General features: G+C 43.2%; 3 protein-coding genes and 1 non-coding gene across 4 annotated transcripts; 3 read left to right on the top strand and 1 right to left on the bottom strand.

The window, feature by feature from the left end:
* Positions 1 to 1,371: 1,371 nt before the first annotated feature.
* eif4a1a (eukaryotic translation initiation factor 4A1A) lies at positions 1,372 to 6,134 on the top strand. The gene is made up of 11 exons (XM_085400605.1): positions 1,372 to 1,487; positions 2,663 to 2,705; positions 2,805 to 2,937; positions 3,037 to 3,176; positions 3,291 to 3,459; positions 3,872 to 3,981; positions 4,083 to 4,226; positions 4,312 to 4,449; positions 4,537 to 4,626; positions 5,236 to 5,315; positions 5,469 to 6,134. Exons 1-11 carry the CDS (start codon positions 1,465 to 1,467, stop codon positions 5,611 to 5,613), a joined length of 1,215 nt encoding a protein of 404 aa, XP_085256731.1. The 5' UTR covers positions 1,372 to 1,464; the 3' UTR covers positions 5,614 to 6,134.
* LOC146675615 (small nucleolar RNA SNORD10) lies at positions 3,582 to 3,722 on the top strand. Its single transcript, XR_014910879.1, has one exon. It is a non-coding gene; the product is annotated as a small nucleolar RNA SNORD10 (small nucleolar RNA).
* A 4,275-nt stretch (positions 6,135 to 10,409) lies between the features above and the next one.
* sox19b (SRY-box transcription factor 19b) lies at positions 10,410 to 14,347 on the top strand. The gene is made up of 2 exons (XM_085400601.1): positions 10,410 to 11,437; positions 13,009 to 14,347. Exons 1-2 carry the CDS (start codon positions 10,776 to 10,778, stop codon positions 13,268 to 13,270), a joined length of 924 nt encoding a protein of 307 aa, XP_085256727.1. The 5' UTR covers positions 10,410 to 10,775; the 3' UTR covers positions 13,271 to 14,347.
* Positions 14,348 to 18,165: 3,818 nt separating this feature from the next.
* Positions 18,166 to 23,584, bottom strand: mpdu1b (mannose-P-dolichol utilization defect 1b). Its single transcript, XM_085400600.1, has 7 exons — positions 23,425 to 23,584; positions 21,489 to 21,554; positions 20,009 to 20,141; positions 19,807 to 19,892; positions 19,387 to 19,505; positions 18,960 to 19,070; positions 18,166 to 18,781 (listed from the first exon to the last, which is right to left on the bottom strand). Exons 1-7 carry the CDS (start codon positions 23,549 to 23,551, stop codon positions 18,662 to 18,664), a joined length of 762 nt encoding a protein of 253 aa, XP_085256726.1. The 5' UTR covers positions 23,552 to 23,584; the 3' UTR covers positions 18,166 to 18,661.
* Between the last annotated feature and the right edge of the window lie 598 nt (positions 23,585 to 24,182).

The following is a 24,182-nucleotide window of genomic DNA, read 5'->3' as shown; positions in this document are numbered from 1 at the left end:
ATCCACAAAGTACAAAGGGGGCCTTGCAGTGACTACTACCAGGATGTGGTGGGTGAGGGGTGTGAATGCGTGCCTCATTAACCTGCAGTATCAGGTATTCAACCAGCTCTTTGCAGAGGGGATGGTTGCAGACCCTTTCACACTGATACCTGCTGTAATGGGCGCTTCGATCACTGCCACAACACCTTTTCACAGTCCCTTTCTAACGGCTGTGAAAGTGAGGAAAGCCACTGCAGTATTTTTTGTGATAGGTGTCGACACTCAGACGATACATAAGCACTGAGAGAACAAGTCGTAACCAAAACCCAAGTGCTTTTTTGTTTTTGCTGCCCACATGGTGTGAAGTCCAAATCGGCCCCATACAGAAAAGCAATACCTGATGAGGGAATCCACAAAGAAAAAGCATCAATCTGTGTAGAAAGTGAATATTAGTACAGTGGTACAATCATCTGATGATCTGGTGAATTTGTAAGTTTGCTCACAAAGAAATGAGCAGCCTAGTTGTTTATGGTAGTTTAATTTTAATGGAGACAGAATATTAGATCAAGAAATAAAAAACACATTACATGAAAGTAATAAAACCCCATTTCAGAGCAAATATCTGAATGATTCTCAGCACATGTAGAGACTAGAAAGACACGATGGGTTCTTCATATACATGATAACACTTAAAAAGTTCTAAACCAGGTACAGATGCCACATTATTGTCACTGGGACAATGTTCAGTTTAATTTCATGGTGTCATTTTGTGGTTATGGTTTTTTTTAAAGCATTAAAATGTGCCATTATAGACATTAGTTTTTCAAGCTTTATTTATTTATTTACATTTATGGAGCTAACCTACTGCACTGTCATTAGATTTGTCCATTATCCAGATTCAGCACGAAATTGAGATAATCAACAGAAATAGTTTTTTTTTAACTCTTTCCCGTGATAGAGTATGAGTGAATGTAAAGAGCAGTGTGTTGATGCATATTACACAGGAGCCTCATTTCTGATAGGCTGTAAATACTCGACGTAATGCTGGAACATTAACACGTTGCATGACCCGAATTAAAAATTGTGTTTATTTTTAATTTTTAAAAATTGTGTTTATTTTTAATTTTTAAAAATTGTGTTTATTTTTAATTCGGCGTTTTTTAATGTCTGAACAAAGCAGCGGGGACACACCTGGGCAGGCGGACTGAAGAAACCCGGTTGCGTCACCAACGGATTCCGTAAAAACTGAAACCCCGCCTCTTTGGCTAAAGAACTCGGGCACGAGCGTGAATTACGAGCATACTGTAAACGGAAACGGTCCGCCCCGTGGGTCTGCTTACTTTTACGTGACGTAGAGCTCGTCCAATCGCAAGTGCCTGTGGGCGGGACCACAGCTAAGTGACGGTGAGCTTTTACAATGAGAAAGCCTCTTTGTGCGCATAACCTATATAAGAGATTTCTGCTGCGGATTCTTTCTTTGAAATAATGTCGGCTGAATATGATAACAGGTAAGGAGGGCTACTTTTGGTCGCATAAAGTGTGAGTTCTAGGGCGTATTTTCTTCTTCAATCCGTCATATTTTACTTGATGTTCTCAAGAATGCAGATTTTTAACCGAGTTTTGTAGTCGAGTAACATTCGGGGACTTTTTGTCTTAGATGAACATTAGGACTCTGCGCGTTTCAGGAGACGAGTGTGAAATAAGATTGAATGTTTTAGATCGTTAAAGTCATGCTAGTCAGAAGTTATATTAGTCTTAATGCTTCAGATGTGGATACAGACTGCGGTCGTTATCGGCATCCGGCGACAGCACGTGAACAAGCCTGATGTAGGCCTTTAAAAATTCTTCCTCTTTTCATTTGTAGTAACTTGATATTGAAGCCAAAACATCGGAACTACGATATTTTCGGGTGTAATACACGTAACGAACCTTATTTTGTCTGTAAAGGTGAATTAATGCCGTTTCGTGCTGTTCGATGGAGTCACATGGTCTTAGTACGGATGGTCGGCGTTTTAAACAAAGGCCGCTTTAAGGCCGCTGAAAATGGTCGTTTTTCCGCTTACACACGCTGCATGTGGTGGAGCTGTGTGCTGCCTCCATAAAGCGCTGTGCCTTACGTGTCTAAAGGAACAATAGCTTTCGCCGACTTTCGCCGACAGTTACAGACTAGCAGGCCCTGTTGCTAGCAGCTAATGCGGAGCAGGCCGCGGCGGAAAGCCGCGAAGCTTCTTCTGCCGCTTTCTTCATAGCATCGCGGACAGCTCTAAATGATCCGAACGCTTTGAACACAAAGATGTCGGCGTTTGTCGACTACTTGGCCACATTCGACGTGGCTGTGGCTCTGTTTCCTCCGTGAAGCGTCCACCCGCCCCTGTCTTTTCCTCCCCTGAATGGAGAAACGACCATCTTGATTGTATGTAGCAAAAATGGCGGCCTCTCCACAAGGCCGCGCGTCACAGCACAAGGGGCGAAGGCTTCTTTTTTCATGCCAAGTTTGGGAAGAATGATATAACTGCGAGCCTGGTAATGATTATATCAGCGCGTTTACTTAAAGGGGGATATTTTTGTGCCACAGAAGATTCTTTTTATTCTCATTATTCGTGGGCAGAGAGGATTTAGTGCATTAAGGTCATTTACAAGTGCAGCTTGAGAGGAAAGATAACTGAGTTTCTGTCATTCACAGAGACAATGGCCCTGAAGGCATGGAGCCAGATGGGATCATTGAGGTAAGTCTCCTATGAAACTCTCACCAACACTGTGACGTTCTTCACAGCACAGCATGTAATGAACTGACAATAAACCTGTGCTCTTTCTAACCTTTCCAGAGCAATTGGAACCAGATTGTGGATAGTTTTGATGAGATGAGTCTACGTGAGACCCTGCTCAGGGGAATTTATGCCTATGGTTTTGAGAAACCTTCAGCTATCCAGCAAAGGGCCATTATGCCTTGTATCAAGGGTAAGCGTGCTTCAATATATAATGATGTGTTTCTAACACTTAGCAGTTAACAACCCCAAGAATTCCCTGGATACTAAATTGCACATGTTTTAATTTCAGGTTACGATGTGATTGCTCAGGCCCAATCTGGCACTGGGAAGACTGCCACCTTTGCCATTTCCATCCTTCAGCAGATTGATGTGGAGCTGAAAGGCACTCAGGCTCTGGTCTTGGCTCCCACTAGGGAGCTGGCTCAGCAGGTAGGCTTCCACACCCGCCCTCTTACACTAGTGACATATTGTGCTATTGTTTCTTAAGGATCTCTCATGTAGCCTTTTGCATGGCTTAACGTCTGGTCTTTGACTTTCTTTCAGATTCAGAAAGTGGTCCTTGCCCTGGGCGACTACATGGGAGCCAGCTGCTATGCCTGCATTGGAGGGACCAACATCCGCAGTGAGGTCCAGAAACTGCAGGCTGAAGCCCCACACATCGTGGTGGGAACTCCCGGACGCGTCTTTGACATGCTAACTCGCAAAAACCTTTGTAAGTCTTCCTGAGAAGGAGTTAAATCAGGCTTAGTTTGAAATGTGTGACCACAAAGAAAGAAATTAACACGAGTCTCTGGTGACTTTGATCACCTCGGAGGTCAGTTATTGTATAATGCTGTATAATGATGAAACCCATGCGTGTCAGCTGACACTGTAAGCCCCTGCTGTGGTGTAGCTGTGGTCGGCGTTCTGCTGGCTCGAGCTTTCATGACAACAGAGGTCCAGAGGCATGATCATACGTTCATTACTTCTGAATACGGCACCTTTACACCTGAAGACGCTTCATTACCGAAACCTCATTAGTGGCACGTGATTCCTAAATCCAACATGAATCAGTTGTATCGGTGTGCAAACGTATGGCTGTGTTATGTGCCCGTATGTGTAACATGGTGGTTCCCTTTTTGCAGCTTCTAAATACATCAAAATGTTCGTGTTGGACGAGGCTGATGAGATGCTTAGTCGAGGATTCAAGGATCAGATCTACGAGATCTTCCAGAAGCTGTCGAGCAACATCCAGGTTAGAACTTTGGTGTCAGCGCCGTAACGGCCGAGCCAAAGATCCTTGCTTGAAATATGAACTCTGCTTGTAGCTGACGGATATCTCTAAATCTTTTTAAGGTTGTCCTACTGTCTGCCACCATGCCAGCTGATGTTTTGGAGGTCACAAAGAAGTTTATGCGTGAGCCTATCAGAATCCTCGTGAAGAAGGAGGAGCTGACACTTGAGGGCATCCGCCAGTTTTACATAAATGTGGAAAAAGAGGTGAAAAACGTGCACTCGCTTTCCCTGTAATCAGGGTGTTCATGCTGAGCTTGCTGTGCTAACAGTCTGACCTGGTGGTCCTCAGGAATGGAAGCTGGATACCTTGTGCGACTTGTACGAAACCTTGACCATCACACAAGCTGTGATCTTCATCAACACAAGGAGAAAAGTGGACTGGCTTACTGAGAAGATGCATGCCAGAGACTTCACAGTTTCTGCTCTGGTACGAACCTCTTTGTGTGACTGAAACATTTGGTTCAAGTGTGGAAACTTTCAGTGCATGTTGTAAGACTTCATTCTGTCTTTTCAGCACGGTGACATGGACCAGAAGGAGAGAGACCTGATCATGAGGGAGTTCCGCTCGGGCTCCAGTCGAGTCCTTATTACCACTGACCTGTTGGTATGTAACTGCTTCTTATTAGTGCTGTTTGCAGTCCAAGGTTCCCTCTCCTGCCAGCTGCAGTGTTGGTAAAGGACTGAAAGTTCCTTGGTAGAGCAGACATCTGCCCTCCACTGTAGCTGGGTTGAAATCCCTGACTCACAACTAATTGGCAGATTACATTTATTCCTGTAGCTCACCTGTGAGAGTTCTGGGTAAAGCTGTGGTGGGTCATAGAAACTGGACCCACCACCAGTTTGTATGTGGGGTTAGCTCTTATTCAGGACATGAGTGCAAAGAAACATCCAGTTTACGGCCCAATTTTAATTGATAGATGGCCATAAAGATCAAACTGAGGTTATTGTGCTCGGCCCTGACAGCCAGATTCCTCTTGGATGGCATGACCTCGGCCTCCTGTTTGACCAGGACATGTCCTTCAATGCACATATTAAACAAATATGTAAGGCTGCTTACCATCTCTAAAATATCCTGTCTCAGAGTGATGCAGAGAAACTCCAGGGGAAGGGGGGAGCAGTACATTTTCAGAGACCATCCTTCTCCTGCTTTGGCTCGCTGTTAGATCCAAAATTGAGTTGTGCCATGTAAGTAAAGGTGTTTGTTTCTTCTCAGGCCAGAGGTATTGATGTTCAGCAGGTTTCCCTTGTCATCAACTACGACCTGCCAACCAACAGGGAAAACTACATCCACAGGTGAGGACATAAACGGTTTGCAGACATGATTGGCAGCTATGCACAACAGGCAAATGAAATGTTCACGTCAACTCTTTGTCCAACGTGAGCATGAGCAGCAAACCCAAAGAGATGATATCTGCAGTGACGGTGATCCCTTTTTGTTTTTGACAGGATCGGTCGGGGAGGTCGTTTCGGCAGAAAGGGAGTAGCCATTAACATGATAACCGAGGATGACAAGCGAACACTGAGGGACATTGAGACATTCTACAACACCACCGTGGAGGAGATGCCCATGAACGTGGCCGATCTTATCTAGAAGACTCCCCGCTTCTGTTTGTCCACCCATATCCGATTGTTTTAGAAGTAAAAGCTTGTTTCCTACAATACGAATACTAAAAACTTCCTTTTTCTAAATTCCACCCTGAATTTACTCAGCATTTGACATGATTTTGGAAGAATGACTTGCTGACCCGCTCCATCTGCCATTGTCTTTTATCGACCCTGAAATTTTCCCAGCGGTTAAATACTCTGCTTCACGCCAGAACTGTTTCCAAAAGCACATTTAAAGTCCAGTGATGACATTATACTTGCTGATTGTTGGCAAAGAGACACTGTTGATTTGCAGCTTGTGTGAGGTTTGGCTGTTGCAGCGTCGGTCGGCTGACCCGAGCAGTCTGGACTCGACGGTGTTCTGAATGAACAGCGGTGTGATTGACTAGCTCAGTATTTAAACAATCTTCAGTGTATTTGCACAACGCACGCCCACGGTCATGTTTACAGCAGGTTTTGGGTTCTGGAAGTAAACAGGACATGATCAATAAAATGAGCTGTACAGTGGCTGACAAATTTGATCCTCTTTACTGCTGTGCTTCTCTGCTTTTCCTCCTTTCCCATTGCGGCCGTAACCCTGTTCAGCCATTTGTACAGTAGAGTTCAGATGAGGAGTGCTTGCAGGCAGAAACGGTGAGTTGTAGCGATTTGGCCTCCTGACCCAGATCCAAGCGGCTTTTTGGTTTTTATTTTTTTCCCCGTCTCCAGTTAGTTGAGATTGGAGTTTTTTTTTTTGTTTTTTTTTTTTTTTGTTTTTTTGTTTTTTACAGGGAATATAAGATTTCAAATGGTTGTGGTCATGTTTTGTAACCTACCTCATCCAAATCTTATAGATGAATGGGGAGTGTCATCTGGACCAAACTACAAATATAAAAGTATATAGAGATTTTTATCTTGCTTTCCACTCCACCAAAAGTTTCTGAGCTCTCGTATTATGAGGTGTGTGCTATCAGTGCTAATATTTTTTTATTTTTCCCCCAAATGTATGGATTGTTTCCCCTCTTTCTTTTTTTTTTTTTTTTTTTGAGACAGTGTATCAGGTTTTCTACATTGGATACTGTATAGTATTTATTTTATTGGTCTTTAAAAGAAAAACAATAAAAACATCCTTTTCTTTTCCTTTTCTTTAAAGCTGTAAAGCAGCCCTCTGTTGGCCAAATCCTGTGTGGTGTCTACTTTTGTGGCAAAGCTCACTCAGTGACGTGGGCGATGGAGTGGAGCAGTCAATGTTAGAGCTGGAACTCTTATAATATTCACATCTTCAGACACGTTTGTGTCCCATCAGAGGAGAACGTGTCAGTGTCTCTGTTGCATTTTCCCGTTGTCTTTTTTTTCTTTCTCCCAATTAAAGAGAGCTCATTAAGATCTGAATCTTCATTAAAAAGAGACAGCCCTGAGACAACAGGAGCGTCATAGGACTGAATTAATTTGCTCTTATTCAAATATTTGATGTTTGTGTGAAACGGTGTTGAGGTTGACTCGCCCACCGTGGGTGCAGCAGCTACAGACCGTACCAGTTTACTGAGGCTGCGGCTGGTTGACGGACTCTTGCATAGAGTGCAATTCTTCATAATAAAGTACTAAACATGTAACGGCATAAGGCATGTCTACGATAAGGTAAAGATACATGTGTGCATTTGTAATAAAGCTGGAATATAAAATGATGAAATAGAGACGCATACAGTGTTTTTCCTGCTGAGCAAATAGAAGCTGTCTGAGAAGCAGCACCATCAGCATGTCCTGCAGGAGGCCAACAAATGTATGAACGATAACGTCTCCGTCCACTAGAGGGAGACGTCGATTCAGCCTTGCTAACGTAATCAGCCCTGTACTCTCTGTAGCACACATGCACACTCTTGTGGATTTGCATTTTCTTTCTCTCCCAGCCTGCTGGAGGAGCGACACTGACAGTTTATCCACAGACTAATTTCCAGCTCACAGGCACAGACGTAAGATAGAGAAATGTTAGCCCTGGGATGGACGGGCAGCCTTATTCCAGCTTCCCGTGGTTCTATAATCGTGTCTGCACAGCCTCAAAACATGGTGCACAGCTCAACTTTGTGGCCTGCTTCTCAGGTTAGGTGGTCCCTTTTCCAAAGGCGCTGTTTGTGGTGAATGTACCCTGTGCCCATCCCCCAAATGCCACATGCACACTGTGGGTACCAACTCGCTCCCTGTTGGGTGTTGGATCGCAGGGTTGAGAGATGGTGGGATGGGGTGGGTGGATTATGTGAGTGTGAGGCTTGTAAAAAGGCTGCCATGGTCTTTCTTTGTGTGACGGATGGCTGGGAGGCTGAACGGGCCTGTTTTGCATGATAAGAGAAGCCAGCGTAGGGAAGAATAGAGGTCTATTCAAGCCCTGTCATCCAAATCCACCCTCCTGCACCAACCCATCACCCACCCCTTCATCATCCATCCCTTCATCATTGCATCCCTCCTCCTTTCTTTTCACCTTCATTTTCTGGCCTTCCCTGTTTTCATTGGTTATTTCTCCCCCTATAAATCTATAGCCTTTACCCACTTCTCTGACCTCCAAACCCCAGCGTATTTTATCCAACTTTATTTCTGTTCATTCAGATTTCCCCTCCTTTCCATCAAGCTGTTTGGACTTTGATGCGTTCCAAAACATTTGAATCTCATCATTATTTCGTGGGTCTGCTGAATGAGGAGATATAATGGAAATTTCACGGTCCAAGCTCTTTAACATTAAAAGAGTCTCTGATTCTCTGACATGTTCACAAAGTCAGCAGGAGATAGTACGGCATAATTAAAGTAATCGAAACAGCCACATCGTACTCTATTATCATTCTTTAAGGCTCTGATTGTGAGTACTAATCAGAGCTGGCTACATTGTAGAGGTCTTTACCTTCCAATATAAAACACGTTGTTGTGATTTGGTATAAATAACGTTGAAGTTCTTGGAACTAAATTCGACCCAAACTCTCATCTGAAGCTTCTCGTTATGATTGTCTCATCAGTGTTGGCTTTAAGGACACTCTGATAACTGATGTTAACACATGATTTGGTTACGTACCAACAGAACAAACACTTTTAATTCAGCTTTTTCAAGCAACTTCACTTCACGGTGATAAAATCATTTTACAAAACTACCAGGGTTGTCGACATTGCTGCAGTCGTTTGCTGTGGTTCAACAAGACTCGCACATCTCCAAAGTAATCCCAGTACATTCTTAGCGACTTTCAAGCTCCTCCAAATTAAACTGTCAAGGACTTTCAATGGAATTCAAGTCAGAGCTTTTTTACTTGTTGTTCTGAAGGTGGTTCACCATGAGGGATGTGTGTTTGGTGTTGTTGTCATGTTGGAAGATAAAGCAGCGACCCAGACCCAGCTTTGCTGCCGACTGCTTCAGGGTTCCAGATTTTCCCGATTCCTTCCACTTTGACGACATTCACAGTTCCAGACGCTCCGAAGCATCCCTGCAGATTAGTACTCTCGTCATTGTGTGTCACTGTGGGGATTGTGTTCTTTCTCCAAACATAAGCAGCGTCTCTATGGCTAGTTCTCTCTGACCAAAGGACGGGCTTCCAGTGTGCATAGTCTTTCTCCAGGTTGTCTTTAGCGTATCTCAGTCTGACTTGAAGGTGTCTGCACAGTTTCCATTGCTCTGCTTCCTGTGCAGGGTGCAAGTAACTGTCTTCCTTGAAATAACAATTGTGACTGTCCTACTGGGGTCACTTGTGTGTCGGCAGTTGTTCTGGGATCTTTGGATGCATCTCTCACTAGTCTTTTACTTCCTACCTCTGTAAGGCTTGTTCTGGCTCTCTTTGAGTTTCTCGATGACACTTCCACTCCAGTTCTTGACAGTTGGAACTTTTCATATCCACCTCCTGAGTTATGAACACCAACATATCTTTTCCTCAAGCTAAACTGATTTCTTTCGCTTTTGGCATGAAGCTTTCTAAAGCTGCAGCTCAAACTTCTGTTGGATGTAAACTGGAAGATAAGCCTCAGTCAGATTTTACCAGCTACAAGTTTTACAAAGCCATTGCACACCCATGGTTTGTGCTATTACTCAATAACATGGTTAGTTTTCAGGAGCTATTTTTACATAATTCTGTTACTGTGTGCAAATAATTTACTCTTTCTAGAAAAACTTTTAGGTTTGAAATGCTAAGTTGAAAGTCTCTTGCTCTTTTAAAAACTCTGGAACCAGAGCTGCGTGTGTGAAACAGTCCCGACAGGCTGTGCGACACAATATGTCTCTGTTGAAATGAAATTATTGATGGTTTTTCTCTTGCACCTCCCTAACCAACCAGCGGCAGCATGCGCTCCTCTCTCAGCCTGGCCCTGGCTAACAGTTAGAGGGAGTTGTGTCCCCCGTGTTGCCCACAGAGGAGCTCTCATCGTTGGGGGTTTCTTTGTGATATTGTCGGACGGTTACCCCGCAGTTTCAAACACTGTTGTTGTTGTGCTTTATAAATGAAATCGAACTGGTTATAAACACAAAACCCTGTTTACTCTTTTAGTTTTTGTTGTTTGTACTATTTCAACTTTCATGATTATAGATACATTTATATTTGCGGATCTTTCGAACCATATTTTAAGCCCGGAGACGCGTGACAGCCTGCGTGGCTGCCTCCACAGACAACTTTGCTAAAACCTCGTTTTCAGTATATAGTTTACAGTTGCCCGGGGATTATTAAGATCGTCTTGTCTTACTGGAATGCTTCCTCTCACCAACTCCGTCATCAACAAGTGTCTCACGCACCCCCGGAGCCCTTTCATTTGCAAATGCACACGCACAGAATGAAGCTTTTTGCCATTCCCATTGGTTCATGCCTGACTGCACGAGAATAGGAGAACTTTGGGAGTGAACAGACAGATGAGTTCAGTGTGTGAGCTGGCTGTCTGACAACAAGTGGTTTTCCGTAAACTCTTTCACTGCACTGAAACCGCAAAACTTTACTGTGAAAGTGTATCTCAGTGCTAGTTTAATGACTGCCTCGAGAGACTTTTAATTTAAGAAAGGGGGGGCAGGTTGTCCGCTGCAGTCTCACGGGTGTGTCGTGCGTAAGCCCCGGGGAAACGTGTAACTAAACCTGGCCAAAAGTCGCCAGATTGACGGCGACGAAGGCTCCTGAGTGCTCGATCGTTTATTTGTAACTCAACTTTCCTACTTTTCCCAGCATGTACAGCATGATGGAACACGAGCTGAAGCCGACTGGCCAGCCCCCTTCTCATCAGACCTCCCAGGGAATGTCACCGGTCACCGGCACCATGACCGGGAGCATGGGCAGCAATGGAAACTCTCACCCGAGCTCTAAAACGGCATGCGCACCTGGAGCCGACCCCATGGATAAAGTCAAGCGGCCCATGAACGCTTTCATGGTCTGGTCCAGGGGGCAGAGGCGCAAGATGGCACAAGAAAACCCGAAAATGCACAACTCTGAAATCAGCAAGCGGCTGGGGGCCGAGTGGAAACTTCTGAACGATGCTGAGAAGCGGCCTTTCATTGACGAGGCCAAGCGGCTCCGTGCGGTCCATATGAAGGAGTACCCTGACTACAAGTACAAGCCACGACGCAAGACAAAGCCTTTACTCAAAAAAGACACTCAGGTAGGCAAGTACCCACTGACAGCGGGAAACCTGCTGGTGGCAGCGGCACAGAGCCAAGGTGGGAGCCCCAGGATGGAGAGCTATGGCTGGGGCCCCACCGGAGGATACGCCGGCATGCAGGGCGAGGCACTGGGCTACACACAGCAGCTCCACCGGTATGAGCTGTCAGCTCTCCAGTACCCACCTGCAATGACGGCGCCGCAGACGTACATGAACGGGGCCAACTCATACAGGTGAGTGTGTGTCTGCGTTTCTGCAAAACAACAACCGCGCATGTTCCCAGCGCTCGTTAAAGATGGCAAAGCGCGCAGATACGATACTGAGCAGCAGCGTTTAAACTGTAGGTTACTTCTTCATTGAGTTCTCCAAACTCAGGTCAAAGGTGTTAAAATCTGGTGGAAACGGAGCGTGCAATCCTTCGTTAGCGCGACTTCATGGTTCCTTGGACTTTCACTCGGTGAATTTATTTCTCTGTGCTGAAAATCCCCTCACTGTTATATTGTTTTACATAATTTCCTTGGGGATTTATAAAGTATCCTGATTCTGATTTTAAAAAACGAGTCTGAGAAATGTCTTTTTTACTGAATGAAAATTAAGATACCAGAAATAAGTAATGCTGGATGTTCTCAAACTGCCACAGGACTCATCATGCTGAGTTTATTCAAATGAGGCACATATGTTGCATCCATTCCCACCGAATCACAAAGAAGTCTACATATGATTGAGCAACGAGGTTTGTCTGCATTCCTCTGCCTGCAGTCTTTATCAGTATAACTTGTTGGCAAGCAGGCTTGCTCCGTGTGTGGTCCCCTGCCCACAGACCCCCGTCCAAACCATTGTCCTGTGTTAGGGGAGATTTTGCCTCCTAGCACAGATCTCATGACCCTAAACAAAGTCTGAACACTTGATAAATTTTCAGGTGTAAGGATGGATGATGCTGCAATTTATTGCAGTAGTTCCCAGTTTGATTGGTTCTGCTGACTGGTCTGCAGCTGTATCTGTCACTGCATTTTTAATACAGCAGTGGAATCATTGAAGCTTGAGATTTTTCCTTTAAGCTTTTAAACACAAGTCGAATCCAAATTTTAAAAATTTTCTCAGACAGTATTTTGAAGATTTATCAGGAACACGTATCAACTTTATAATCCATCCAGTCTCTTCCAACACTGAAAATATCTCTCTACATGTATTTAATGAATGCATTTTAGTGTCGAAAATCAAGACAAGTTTGCATCAGTGTACATTAATACGCATTTAACTATGATAGAGGATTCAGATAGAAAAGCAGATGTACTGAAAGAAAACAGCTGTGACACATAGACCAGTCATCCCGCAGTTTTCCTACAAAATCAAACATAGTCTGCTGTGCGCTCACTCATGTCTGTTGTAGAGTTCACGCTGTGGTTTGTTAACATATTGGGAATTTTTATACGTGATGATAGCAACAAAATCCCCAGTGCAAGATAAAAATATGTATGTATAAATTCTCAGTGTAAGAGAAGTAATTCTGTATTTCGCTCTGCGGCATTATTATCTATGTTACACAGAACTGAAAATATCTGGTGCTTAAAAGTTAACTGGATATAATTACTACACCGGATTCAAATAACTATTGCAGAGTTTCCAGTAATGCAGGAGTGTGTTTGATGATAAAGTGCTGTAACTAGCTCGGTGCACACTGGTTTTTATGGTGGACAAAGACAGGACAGAATTGTAGTTCAGCAGTACATCCTGACGTTTTTATTCCAAAATAATTACGTTGTTTTGATGTTGTTTAACTTGTAATGCCGTCTTCACCCCACAGCCCCATGTCATACAGCAGCAGTCCACAGCAGCCCAGCCCTGTCACTATGTCCATGGTGAAATCAGAACCGGTGTCCCACTCTCCTCCCACGGGAACACCAAACCACCATCGGGGGGCTTTGCAGGGTGACCTCAGAGACATGATCAGCATGTACATTCCTGGACCGGGAGGAGATGCCAGCGACCCTTCGACAGCACAGAGGGGCTACACCAGTGTGCAGCAGCACTACCTCACTGGAACTGTTCCTCTCACACACATCTAGGACTGACGAACGGTTCACGAGCAGCTAGAGAGGAGATGGAATCGGGTGTGGAGTACTTCAGAATGTCAGCATAAAGAAGTTGTGAAGTTTTTGATGATGTGTCTGCAGTACGACAAGTATCCGAATGTACTCTTTGGTGCCACGACGCATCCAGGCCACACACGCAGCGCTGAGACTCCACCCACCACCCTGCCACAGACGTCTCTCACTGAATGTCTGGAGTGAAGCCGGGGTGTCTGTTGTACATAACATGTAATATTTTCTAGTGTTTTGTGTATTATAGAACTTGTGTTTTAGAACCACCCTAAATACTTGCGATACTGGCTTTCATTATGGTTCCAGCACAGTCAGTGCTGGTTGGACTGGTTCCCGTGGCCACGTCTTCGAATGGCGACTGTCACTTTCTGCCATCTGAAATCATGTGATAGCCACATCACCTGAGCTGCTGGCCATTCGTTAGTGCTGCTGTGACGCGTCAGCAGGAAACTCGAGAATGAAATGCACAACTTGAATAACAGAGCTTTTTAAAATCTAACTCTTTGCCATGTGGCTTTGGTTTAGTAGCCTTGTGTTAGATCTGGACTTCTACTCTTCAGTTACATTTGAATGAAATGAAACAAACTTCTGTTGGACAATCACCACCGTGTCTACGAGGAAAAGGACTGGCTTTGTGCAGTAGTACCTCCTACATGCAGTAATACAAGCAGCCTCAGTCAGAATCACACTTTCGGCTCTAAGATCTGACTGTGTTCACTGTGTGCAGGTGTTTTATTTGCTATAATTTAGTTTTAGGACATTTTCATGTTTCGATGCATCGATCTGAACTGAGCATGCTGAATTTATATTCATGTCCTCTTGCGCTAGGCAGGTGTAGTATTTCTTTTTCTATGCTTTTAAATAATTGAAAGGATTTTTATGTGAACTGCTAGATTTTCAGTTGGTCTTTCAAATGTCTCCATACAAGGACGCTGGATTGGAAAAAGACCAGAGTTGTTTTTAAATGAACTGTCAGTTGTATTTTTATAACTTTTAAAGAGAATGGATGCGTGTTCCTGATTAAACCTCAGAAAACCTTTATTCTTGTTTCTAAACTTTTTGCAGTAACAAACGTTGAGATAATGCTAATTTCTTTTTTAAGTTTAGTCCTGGTTGGATTCAAAGTGTGATCTTCAAACACAAGCGGGACATGTCAGTCACGTACTGTGATATAATTCTGTTCTAGTCATCATAGCTGAACTATGTCCAGCATTCGGGGTTTAACCTGCCCAGTGTCATGTGTAAGTTACCGTAGGCAGCATTTATGCAAACAGTATGTATATGAAGCTCTTAGACTAAGAGTCTGATTCCTTTTTGATGGAAAAGATTTGTGGCTTTCATAACAACATTAATAAATTAGGTATATGCCAACACGTTTCATGAAAATGAAATTACAGCAGCTCACTTTGTCTCCAATCCAATAACTCACTAATCCAGCCTTCATGCTCTCGCCGGCTTCTTAGTTTATATTGTAATCATTCATCCATTTGCACAGTGCTGGGCTGGATTAGGTGGGTAGGTTGTGGGTTAGAATACTACAATTATATAGTGAATACAAGTAATTCTGGAAACGATTTCCCCTTAAAACTACTCAAGAGAACAATCATGAGCCACATTTACACAGACTGATGATTCTGACATTGTTTTAATACAATTTGATTTTTCACCATTTTAATGTCGGCCTAGTATTTACCTGCTTTGACACTTGAACTTTTATTGAATTATAATATTTGCATTATGAATGCAGTATGAGTGTACCCCACTATAAGCCTTAATGGAGGGTTTTGAGTACGAACGGCGGTCAGGATTTAAGTCAGCACTTTGTCCAGGCCGCTCCAAAACCATTGTTTTGTTCACTTTTCCCCTTTTTAAAGGGGACTGGTGTGTTTTAGATCATCATTCTGCTCCATAACCTGAAACCCTGAAGGCCGAACATCATTTCATGCTTCAGGGCACAAACTGACATCCGACATCCTCCTTTGGGATTTTCTGGTAGAGAGCAGAACTCATTGTTCCATCAATTTGCAAATTCGTGGTTCCAGCAAGTCATCGATCCTGAAGCACCAGAGCAGCCCCAGACCGTCACGCTGCAGCCATGTTCGACTGTTGGTAAGGTTTCATTTTTATGAAACGTGTCGGCTCCCAAAGTTGACACCAACAAACACTAACACATCCCTGATGGATGGGACAGAGTTACATTTCTGTATCAGACTCCTGTGATTTTCCCCGAGACTTTTTAGCTCTTTTTCACTCTGAAATCTATGAATGCCATTTTGTCCCAGTCTATTTCTCCCTGTTGAATCATGAACACTTAGCTGAGGTAAGTGAGGCCTGAGGTTCTTTTCATGTAGTTCTGGTTCTTTTATCGCCTCCTGGACACGTCAGCGACACAGGCTTGGAGTCATTTGGTAGGCCGGTCACTCCCGGGAAGACAGCCGCTCTGCTAAGTTCGTTGATAATAGTTGTCACCGTGGTCCGCTGGAGACTTGGACATGATATCGATGATTTTGTTTCTGATCCGTTAGTGAGTTTCTTTAGATCACAACATAAAGTGTTGCTTTGAGATGTCTTAACCTTCACTTAACCCAACTTCACTTAGCCCGGTTTAAGTGATTTGTTGTTCATCAGTTCAGGCAGTAATCAGGCCTGCGTGTTAATTTATGATTTAAAAATGGACAATTCCTTTTTCACTTTGGACCGCAGGTTTGGTAACTTTGTTCCTCTTAATAAATGAAATTGTCCTTCAACAGAAGGACAGGACTTTTGTTTTACTTGGGTTATTGTTGCCTAATATGAAAATTTGTTTGAAGATCTGAAAACTGTTACAAATATGCAAAAAAAGAAAAACAGGAAAACCTTTTTTTCCCGTTGTCACAATGTTCTGAGTTTATCAGTCGTAAATTTTTGCTTTGCATCAAAAAAAGAGAATCTTTGACTTTAAAGCTGAATTGAACAAGTTTAAATTGTGTTTCTCAGCATTCCAGAGACACTTTTCCTCCTACCGGGTGGAGCCATTAGCTCTGCCCGAGGCAGGATAACACTTGGGACAAAAATGAACTTAAAGCGGGAGAACACAGGGGATCATGTGATATGGGAGGATGAATTTTGGGGGCTGGGAAGGCAGGACAGGGTGTCCTCTATTGTCCCCAGAATTATTTAGAGCTCGATTATTTACTTTCTTATCTTTACCCTCTTTAAAAATTCACTTTCCTTAGTCTCTTCCTTCCTTTAGACTCGTCTTTCCTCCTCCCCCACGTCTTTCCACAGAAAAAGCGAGTGGATGGCCCGTTCGTAATTGGCCGTTTCAGAAGCACATTGTCCGTGGCTTTTCAAGTCGCAGGTGCATATAGTAAACCCAGAGTCCCCGCTCCTCCCCTGGGCGTCTTTGTTCCCACTCCCCGCTTTCCTCACTCCCCCACCGAGCAGAAAATTAGGGTTGCTTTTTAGGACTTAGTCCACAGGCTTAACCCTTTCACCGAGCAGCGCCTTTCTCATGGAAATGGGAGGGAATCACGCACTGGCTAATCGGTCACTGAGGGGAGGGGATAGGATCCTGAGGAAAGGGAGAAAAGATGAGCGCACCGAGACCAACAACAGGAGGGGCATAACAACATAGAGCACATATAAGAGACTGCAAAAACCTATAGCTTCTCAGCCCTTCAACATGACATATTTTAGGGTGACACACATCTCTATATCCATCCATCTCTTGGAAGGCGGTATGGACCCTCCTAGGATGTGGACCTTTAACACTTTCCCACAACACTCTTGATTCTTAAAATGTAAAACAGGGATCTTTTAGGGAGTAGCTATAAAAATATAAAAACCAAGAACAGCAAACCATGTGACATGACAACAGAAGTAGCACGGGAACAATCGTTGACCATTTGTTCTAAGTGGGAGACGTTGAAGCACACATGTTGGTGTTTTTGCTGAGGTCCATGGGACCATGCGAGGATAGGAATTGGATAGAAGGGGGAGAAAGAGTAGTGTGGGAGGAGGAGGAGGTGGAGGGAGTGTCAATGGAAGGATTTTCTGGTCCAGTACATCTCCTCACCTAGCAACAAGCAATGAGGCTTCAAAAAGTGGTTGCCATGGATATGCCAAGAGTGACTTAAAAGTCTTTACAAAGAGCTGCAGTCATTCTCTGTTTGTGTGAGTGTTGTGTGTGAGCATCAGGTGGTGGTTACCAACAGAGCTTTAAAGTGTGATTCAGTGTTTACATTCAAGATTCAATTTAGTTTTATTTAAATGACAACAAATCACAACAACAACAACTCTTTATTTTGTAAGGTAAAGACCCAAAAACCTGAGATCCACAAACTCTTTGCAGGACGTGGACGTTCTTCAAAGTTAACCGGCGAGTAAATATGCACACGTTCAGCTCTCAGTCTCTGGTTTCTGCATCACTTCACTGAACTTATAAGAAAACAGGAAAAAAATATGTACACACACACACACACACACACACACAAGCCCGTTCAGCTATCTTAGTGAGGACCTTCATTGACAGAATGGTTTCCCTAGCCCCTTACCCTAATCTTAACCATTAAAAATGAATGCCTCACCCTTACTCTAAACCTGACCATAACCTAATTGTAACCCTGACACTAAAACCACATTTTGAGCCTCAAAATGGCTTCACACTTGTGAGGACCGGTGAGTGCGTCCTCACAAGTGCCTGTTGGTTCTCACAACTATAGTAGAATGCAGATTTCGGTCCTCACAAAGATAGCTAGACAGGAACACACACACACACACGCGCGCACACACACACGCGCACACACACGCACACACACACACAGACACACACACTCTTTATGTGATGATGCAGAAAAGAAAAACTGTAAACCTCCAACTTAGAATCACAATATTTTATTTCAGCTGAAGAGAAATTCAATATAAGGATATGTTGTGTCGCTCGCTGCTGTTACAATACAAGTCAGTGGAATATATATGATAAACAAATGTGCAATGGTTACTCGGCGTGTTTCCTCCACAGGGCCTACAGATTTAACCCTGTGATGATTAAAACCAGTGTGAACCACAATCAGGGAAACTGCATCAAAAGGAATGTAAGGACAGTGCAGGGAGGGAGAGGACTAGAGCAGCAGCTCGACCCATAATTTAACCCCACCACCAAAGCTGTTCATCATAAAAGCTGAATGATCAGCCTGGCTTGTTACAATTTCACCTGTACGTCAGTCAGGTGCACATCTATAATACCATGTGTCCCAAAGGCTTTGTACAAACATTTCATGTGTAAGTTTGGTCTTCCAAGTTTAAAGACACACATAGTGTCTAACGAACATGTAGATGGCTCTCTGTTATCCACGTTTAGTGACGGTTATTTGTCTAATCCTCTTTTTTCTTCTGAGGTGAACTGTTCCAGTAGTAAAGAACCTGCAGAGTAATAATGCCGTTACAGGTTGAGGATATGACGTAGGTGAGCGCCATCAGTGAGTCTCCAGTTTCCTGTAAAAAGACAGCATAAAGCTCAATAATTTACTTTTTGCAGAATGTGAACCATGTCCTCTATAATGAGATCTTAGTTCAATAAAGAGCTAACGCTCTGATGAGGAATGGTCCCCGTAAAAACTGCTCAAACCAGGGCAAAGACACGGAGGTGTGCATTGTATTTTAATCGTCTCACCTGTACTGAGGTAAAGATGCGTGCGAGGGACCCAGCGAACAGCAGGAAAACAGACACGGCGGAGAGCTGGCCGGTGTGACCGTTAGCGTAGTTGGTGGATGCCTGGATGAGCTGAGAGAACCGGACAGATTATCACGTGTTACTCAAGCTCGCGCGTTTGTTTGTGGAGGCTGACACGTTCTTCTATCTGCATGTTGTTAGTGGACACTGTCGGTGTAACTGTAAAGATGGATTCATCTGATGACACGTGTTAGCTGACATATCATACACACAATGAGGTCTTGAAAATGTATTACAAGCTAATCACTCTGAGTACTGTCAGTCTGTCTGGATGCACTGTACTGTGTTACAGGAATGCCTGAAAAGACAACGTCTGAAAAAAGCTACAGATGATTTAAAACCACGCGTGTGACGTGTGCAGGCCTACCCTCCCAATGATGATCGCCGGCATGTTGAAGGCCTGCAAGGAGGTAACCACTGACATAGGAGTCACTGGAGACAGCAGCAGGACCAGCAGGATAAAGTATATAACCATGAATAGGAGACCTGCAAGGGAAGCAACATGTCGATGTAACAATGTTAAACTGAATGATTCGTCTCATGTGGAAGCACGTTTCCGCCACAAAAACAAACAAACAAAAAGGTATCCGTTCAGTTAAGACTAGCTGTGAGATGTAAAATGTCTTTCATGTATATTTTGGTATTTAATAACATCAAGGGGAGAAGTCAAACCATTGGTCACAGTTATACGCCACATGAATACATGCTCGAGGCGACTATAAGCTTCACAAAATTCTACAACGACCGAAGCAGTTCTGGTAACAGTTCAGTTTGCATGAAGTCTTACCTGTGCTGGTTCTTTTTCCATAATGCTGAATGAGGAAGCCAATGGTGACTGTTTGCAGCATGAGGAAAAGAGCCTCACCCCAGGAACTGCAGTGACATACGGCATAAAGAAAACCTGGACCCTTAATAAACACTGATTACAATAACATGCAGAATTCAGAGCACCTTGTGTCCATTTCTACTTCAACCAAACATGGTCCAACCTGAAAGGGAAGTTGTTGGCAACACTGTAAGCCATTGTCCCTGTGATCGCCAACAGCTCCAGCAGCACAGACTTGAAGCTCAGCCCCTCAGCGCTCTTCGCTCCAAGAAGCTTTAAGATCTGAGGAAGCTTCACTGTTAAAAAACAATTGGGGAAAAAGTTGTAAAATAATTTAACACACAGTACCGTACAGAAGTCCTGCACCGCCCCTCGCCTCTTTATATTTTCAAGGAAAATAGGTGGAAGATGGGTGCAGCGATTTACTGAAGCAAACAATGGGTTTTGGATTTGTATACAGTGTATACACTACCAGTCAAGAGCTTGAAATGGTACAAAGTGTTGAACTGTCAGAGGTTAAACAACATAATGCTCATTCACAATGATACAAAAAGCCCTTTCTCAGGGACAACATGGGCTAACAGTTTGAAGCTGCTCTGCAGCAGTGCAGAAGCTGCTGCTCCTACAGCTCCAGCCCCCTCTGTCTGCAGTAAGCAGTGCTGGACACACTGTGGTACCAAACCCTCGTCAGCATCAGCTGAACAGTGCTGTACTGCAGAAAGTAGAGTGATGTGAGGAAAAGGCGATTAACAATGAAAGAGAGACAGAAGATCACAACACTTATACATGCAGGTCTGAAAAAAAAGAACAAGATGGAGAGCTTGGAAACACGGAGTGTCCATCACAGCCTCCAGACTGAAACCCCATCGAGCTGGTTTGAACTGGACAGAAGACTGAAAGCAAAGCAACCATAAATTCCCACATTCATGGGAACTTCTGCTACAGATACGGGAGAAGATTTGATTTCTGTTGCAGAAAGAAGCCACGACTGTGTTCAGCTGTTACATTTTGGTCCATAAAGTGATCCCATGATTTCTTTTTAACTCCAATTGCTTATTAATTATTTTATTTATTATTGGTCTGAAAGGTCCCTTCATAAACTCCAACTTCTTCAAAGTTCTGCAGCTCGGGTCATAACTTGCACTCCGTTAAGAGCTCATATTAGCCCAGTTCTTCAGCAGCTTCACTGGTCGCCCATAGAAGCCAGGATAAATTTTAACATCTTACTTCTTACGTACAAGTGTATCCATAAATCTGCTCCTTCATATTTGTGTGAGCTGCTCCACTGTTTCCCTCTCAGATCCTCATCTGCTATTCATCTTACTGTTCCTGACGTCTTCTCACAAGCTGGCTGTAGATAAACCTTTACTCAAAAAGCATCTCTAGACCCAGCAGTCTTAGCTAATTATAGGCCAATCTCCAACCTTCCTTTACCTCATGATATAAAGCACCTTGAGGCAAATATGGGCCTATACTACATAGGATATATGACTATAATTAATTATTTCACTAAAATTAAATGAAATTGATGTTTATTTATAATTAAAAACAAATAAGCCAAATAATATATTCTATCTTTTGATTGACTAAGGCAGCAATTCAGATAACAGCAGGTACAAAGAGAGGTGGAGGAAGCATTTTACCCATCACTGATCCCAGTATGATGCCGATCCCCAGGCCTTTGCTCAGTACAATCTTCAGACATGGCACTGGAAGAAAACACAGGCTGAATGATTATCAGGACCTTTGGAATGTAATGTCTGCAGCAATACATTCATTATTTATTATTATTTTATTTATTATTTTTTTATTTGCAGTAAAGGAAAACAGTTAAGTGAAGAAAAAAAAAATCACTGCACTGTTAAACTGATTTTGAATAAAAATCGTAAAGTTGCAAAACAAACCAAACAAACAGGCCTTTGTTTCTACAGCAGGGATATTAAAGTTAACTGAACCTATTAGTGAACAAACATTTAGGCATCTTTAATTTCATATTTAGTAATAAAGCCTAAACTAAAACCAGAAAAACTATTTTGGAAACTAACCGAAAAGGAAACAACTCAACTCGGTTCAAAGCATCCATCAGAATCAGAAATACTTTATTAATCCTGAAGGAAATTATAGAGTAATTTTTCTGCTGTGTATCTGGGCTCAGGTTGCAAGTCTGACTGAGGCCAGGCAGGAGGTAGGACATGGCTGGAACACGTCACCTAGCTGGTGTCCAGGATTCATCCTAGTGGATGCCTCCGCTGGCTCCTTTCAATGTGGAGGAGCTATGGCTCTACTCTGTCCCTCTTCAATGACCAAGCTCACCATTTCTGTAAGGGAGAGCCCGGCCGCTCTTTGAATGAAACTCATCTCTTGGCACTTGTAGCCGTAACCTCTTTAGTCACTACTCAGAGCTTGTTCCACAGGTGAGGTAGGAATATAGACCGCTAAATCGACAGCCTTGCTCTCATACTCAGCTCTCTCTTCACCTCAACAAACTGCGTCCGCATCGCTCCAGATACCGCCCCAATCCGGCGTTCCCCTCGCTCAGGAACACGACCCCGAGAACTTCTGTATTTCAGGCAGTAACCTATCCCAGATTCAGAGTGGGCTCGCCACCCTTTTCTGTCTGGGAACCATGGTCTTTGACATGGAGGCGCTAATTCTCTTCTCCACAGACAGCTCCAGTGCAAGCTGGAGGTCATGATCCCAAGAAGCTAAAAGAACCACATCGCCCGCAAAAACCAAAGATCAGATCCTGAGGCCACCAAAGTGAACAAGAACAAAAACTAATTTAAATATTAAATTATAATAACTCTGTACCACAGTCTGTGTCGTAAATACATTTTCCTCTCTCAATAAGATTCACTTCTAACTCCAGTGAAACAGAACACACGGCAAACAGGATTACACTAAGTTTACTTCAACATTACAGAGATTGGAACTGCCAGCGTTTCGATTTTGTGAAAAAGAAATCACGGAGACATTTGCTACAATTCTTTTATAATCTCACGAAAATGAAGCCATCTGCTTGTAAACCTACATTTGTGAATAATGAACTTGGCAAAAATCAGCATGTGATTAATAAGAGAAAAGGTAGCTAGAATAATCAGAGCTAACAAAACGACGTTTCTACAGTAAATGACATCGTGACTTAAATCTGTGAATCAACTTTAAAGACATTTCCTTCACCTGATTTTTTAAAATGAACTTTTTGAAATAAATTGAGAGAATAAAAACACAAATATTCCTCCAATAACTTTTTCCTGTTTGCTGTTTTTCTGACTTTGTAGTTCGTAGTTGGAGTAACAGAGTGGAACTGACACGGTGTTGCCAGTCGTGTCGAGCCCGTGTTCAGGTACATTCGTGTCGTTACTTTGTAGCAGACTGCTGGTTCAAACGAGCTCCCTCATTGTTTGCATGCAGCTGTATTCAAATATCGTTACATTTTAACTAAGCGTTCCGACACCACATGACTCTCACTTTATTTACACCTAACGTGGAAACGTCGCTCGTGTCCTGTCATCAGACCCTCAGAGTTACACTTTTCGGGAATAAACTGCGCTTGTCAAACTACGACGAGCCTCTTACCGTCTAGAAAGTTGAACTTGAGGAAGAACTCGTCGTAGCATGATTCTGGCATAAAATATGTCAACAGAAGCCCTTTGAAAGGATCCATGAAAGACAAACCCTCAACAACAACGGCTTCTTCCGCCATTGTCAAGATGTGACGTCGCCGTTAATGTGTAACAGAAACAAGATCCCACCGGTTCAAATGACATCACAAGTGTTCCGCTAACAGTGTGCTGTCATAAAGTGCTCGACTCCATCATGTAACATTACAGTACGTGTTTAGTTAATTTCTTACATATATATCAGTTACACAGGTACCACCTAAAAGATAAAAACAACATTTCTAGAAGCTGAAAAAGTGTCTTTTACAAACGATGGAGCTGTAACTAACTGTAAGGGATCGGATAGCAATCAAATTCACCGCATTATTACAGTGGAATTAAAGTAAATCACACTTATTATGGTTTTAGGTCGATTACTATTCCAATTCAATTTCTATAGCCATAGTTCACAAGAACTAAGCCTGACGCTTGGTGACAGTGGGAAGAACAGGAAGAAATCTCTGACAGAATCAGGCTGAGACATCAGGTTGGCCATCTGGCACGATCGTTTGGGGATGAGGAGAGAAAGCCAGAGATCAACTAATAAATAAATGCAGAGTGGTGTATAAACACACAGTGAGTGAAAAAAGTACGTGAAGAAGAAAGACTAAACCTTTTGTAGTATAACCAAGACAGGATTCAGGGTCATCTTATCCAGCCCTAACTATGCATTTT

Source organism: Rhamphochromis longiceps, linkage group LG3 (assembly GCF_057381845.1).
Source record: "Rhamphochromis longiceps isolate RC_006_pf linkage group LG3, R_longiceps_female_GT1.1, whole genome shotgun sequence".
In the NCBI taxonomy this organism is placed as follows: Eukaryota; Metazoa; Chordata; class Actinopteri; order Cichliformes; family Cichlidae; genus Rhamphochromis; species Rhamphochromis longiceps.
This window is presented reverse-complemented; position numbering and strand designations above follow the sequence as displayed.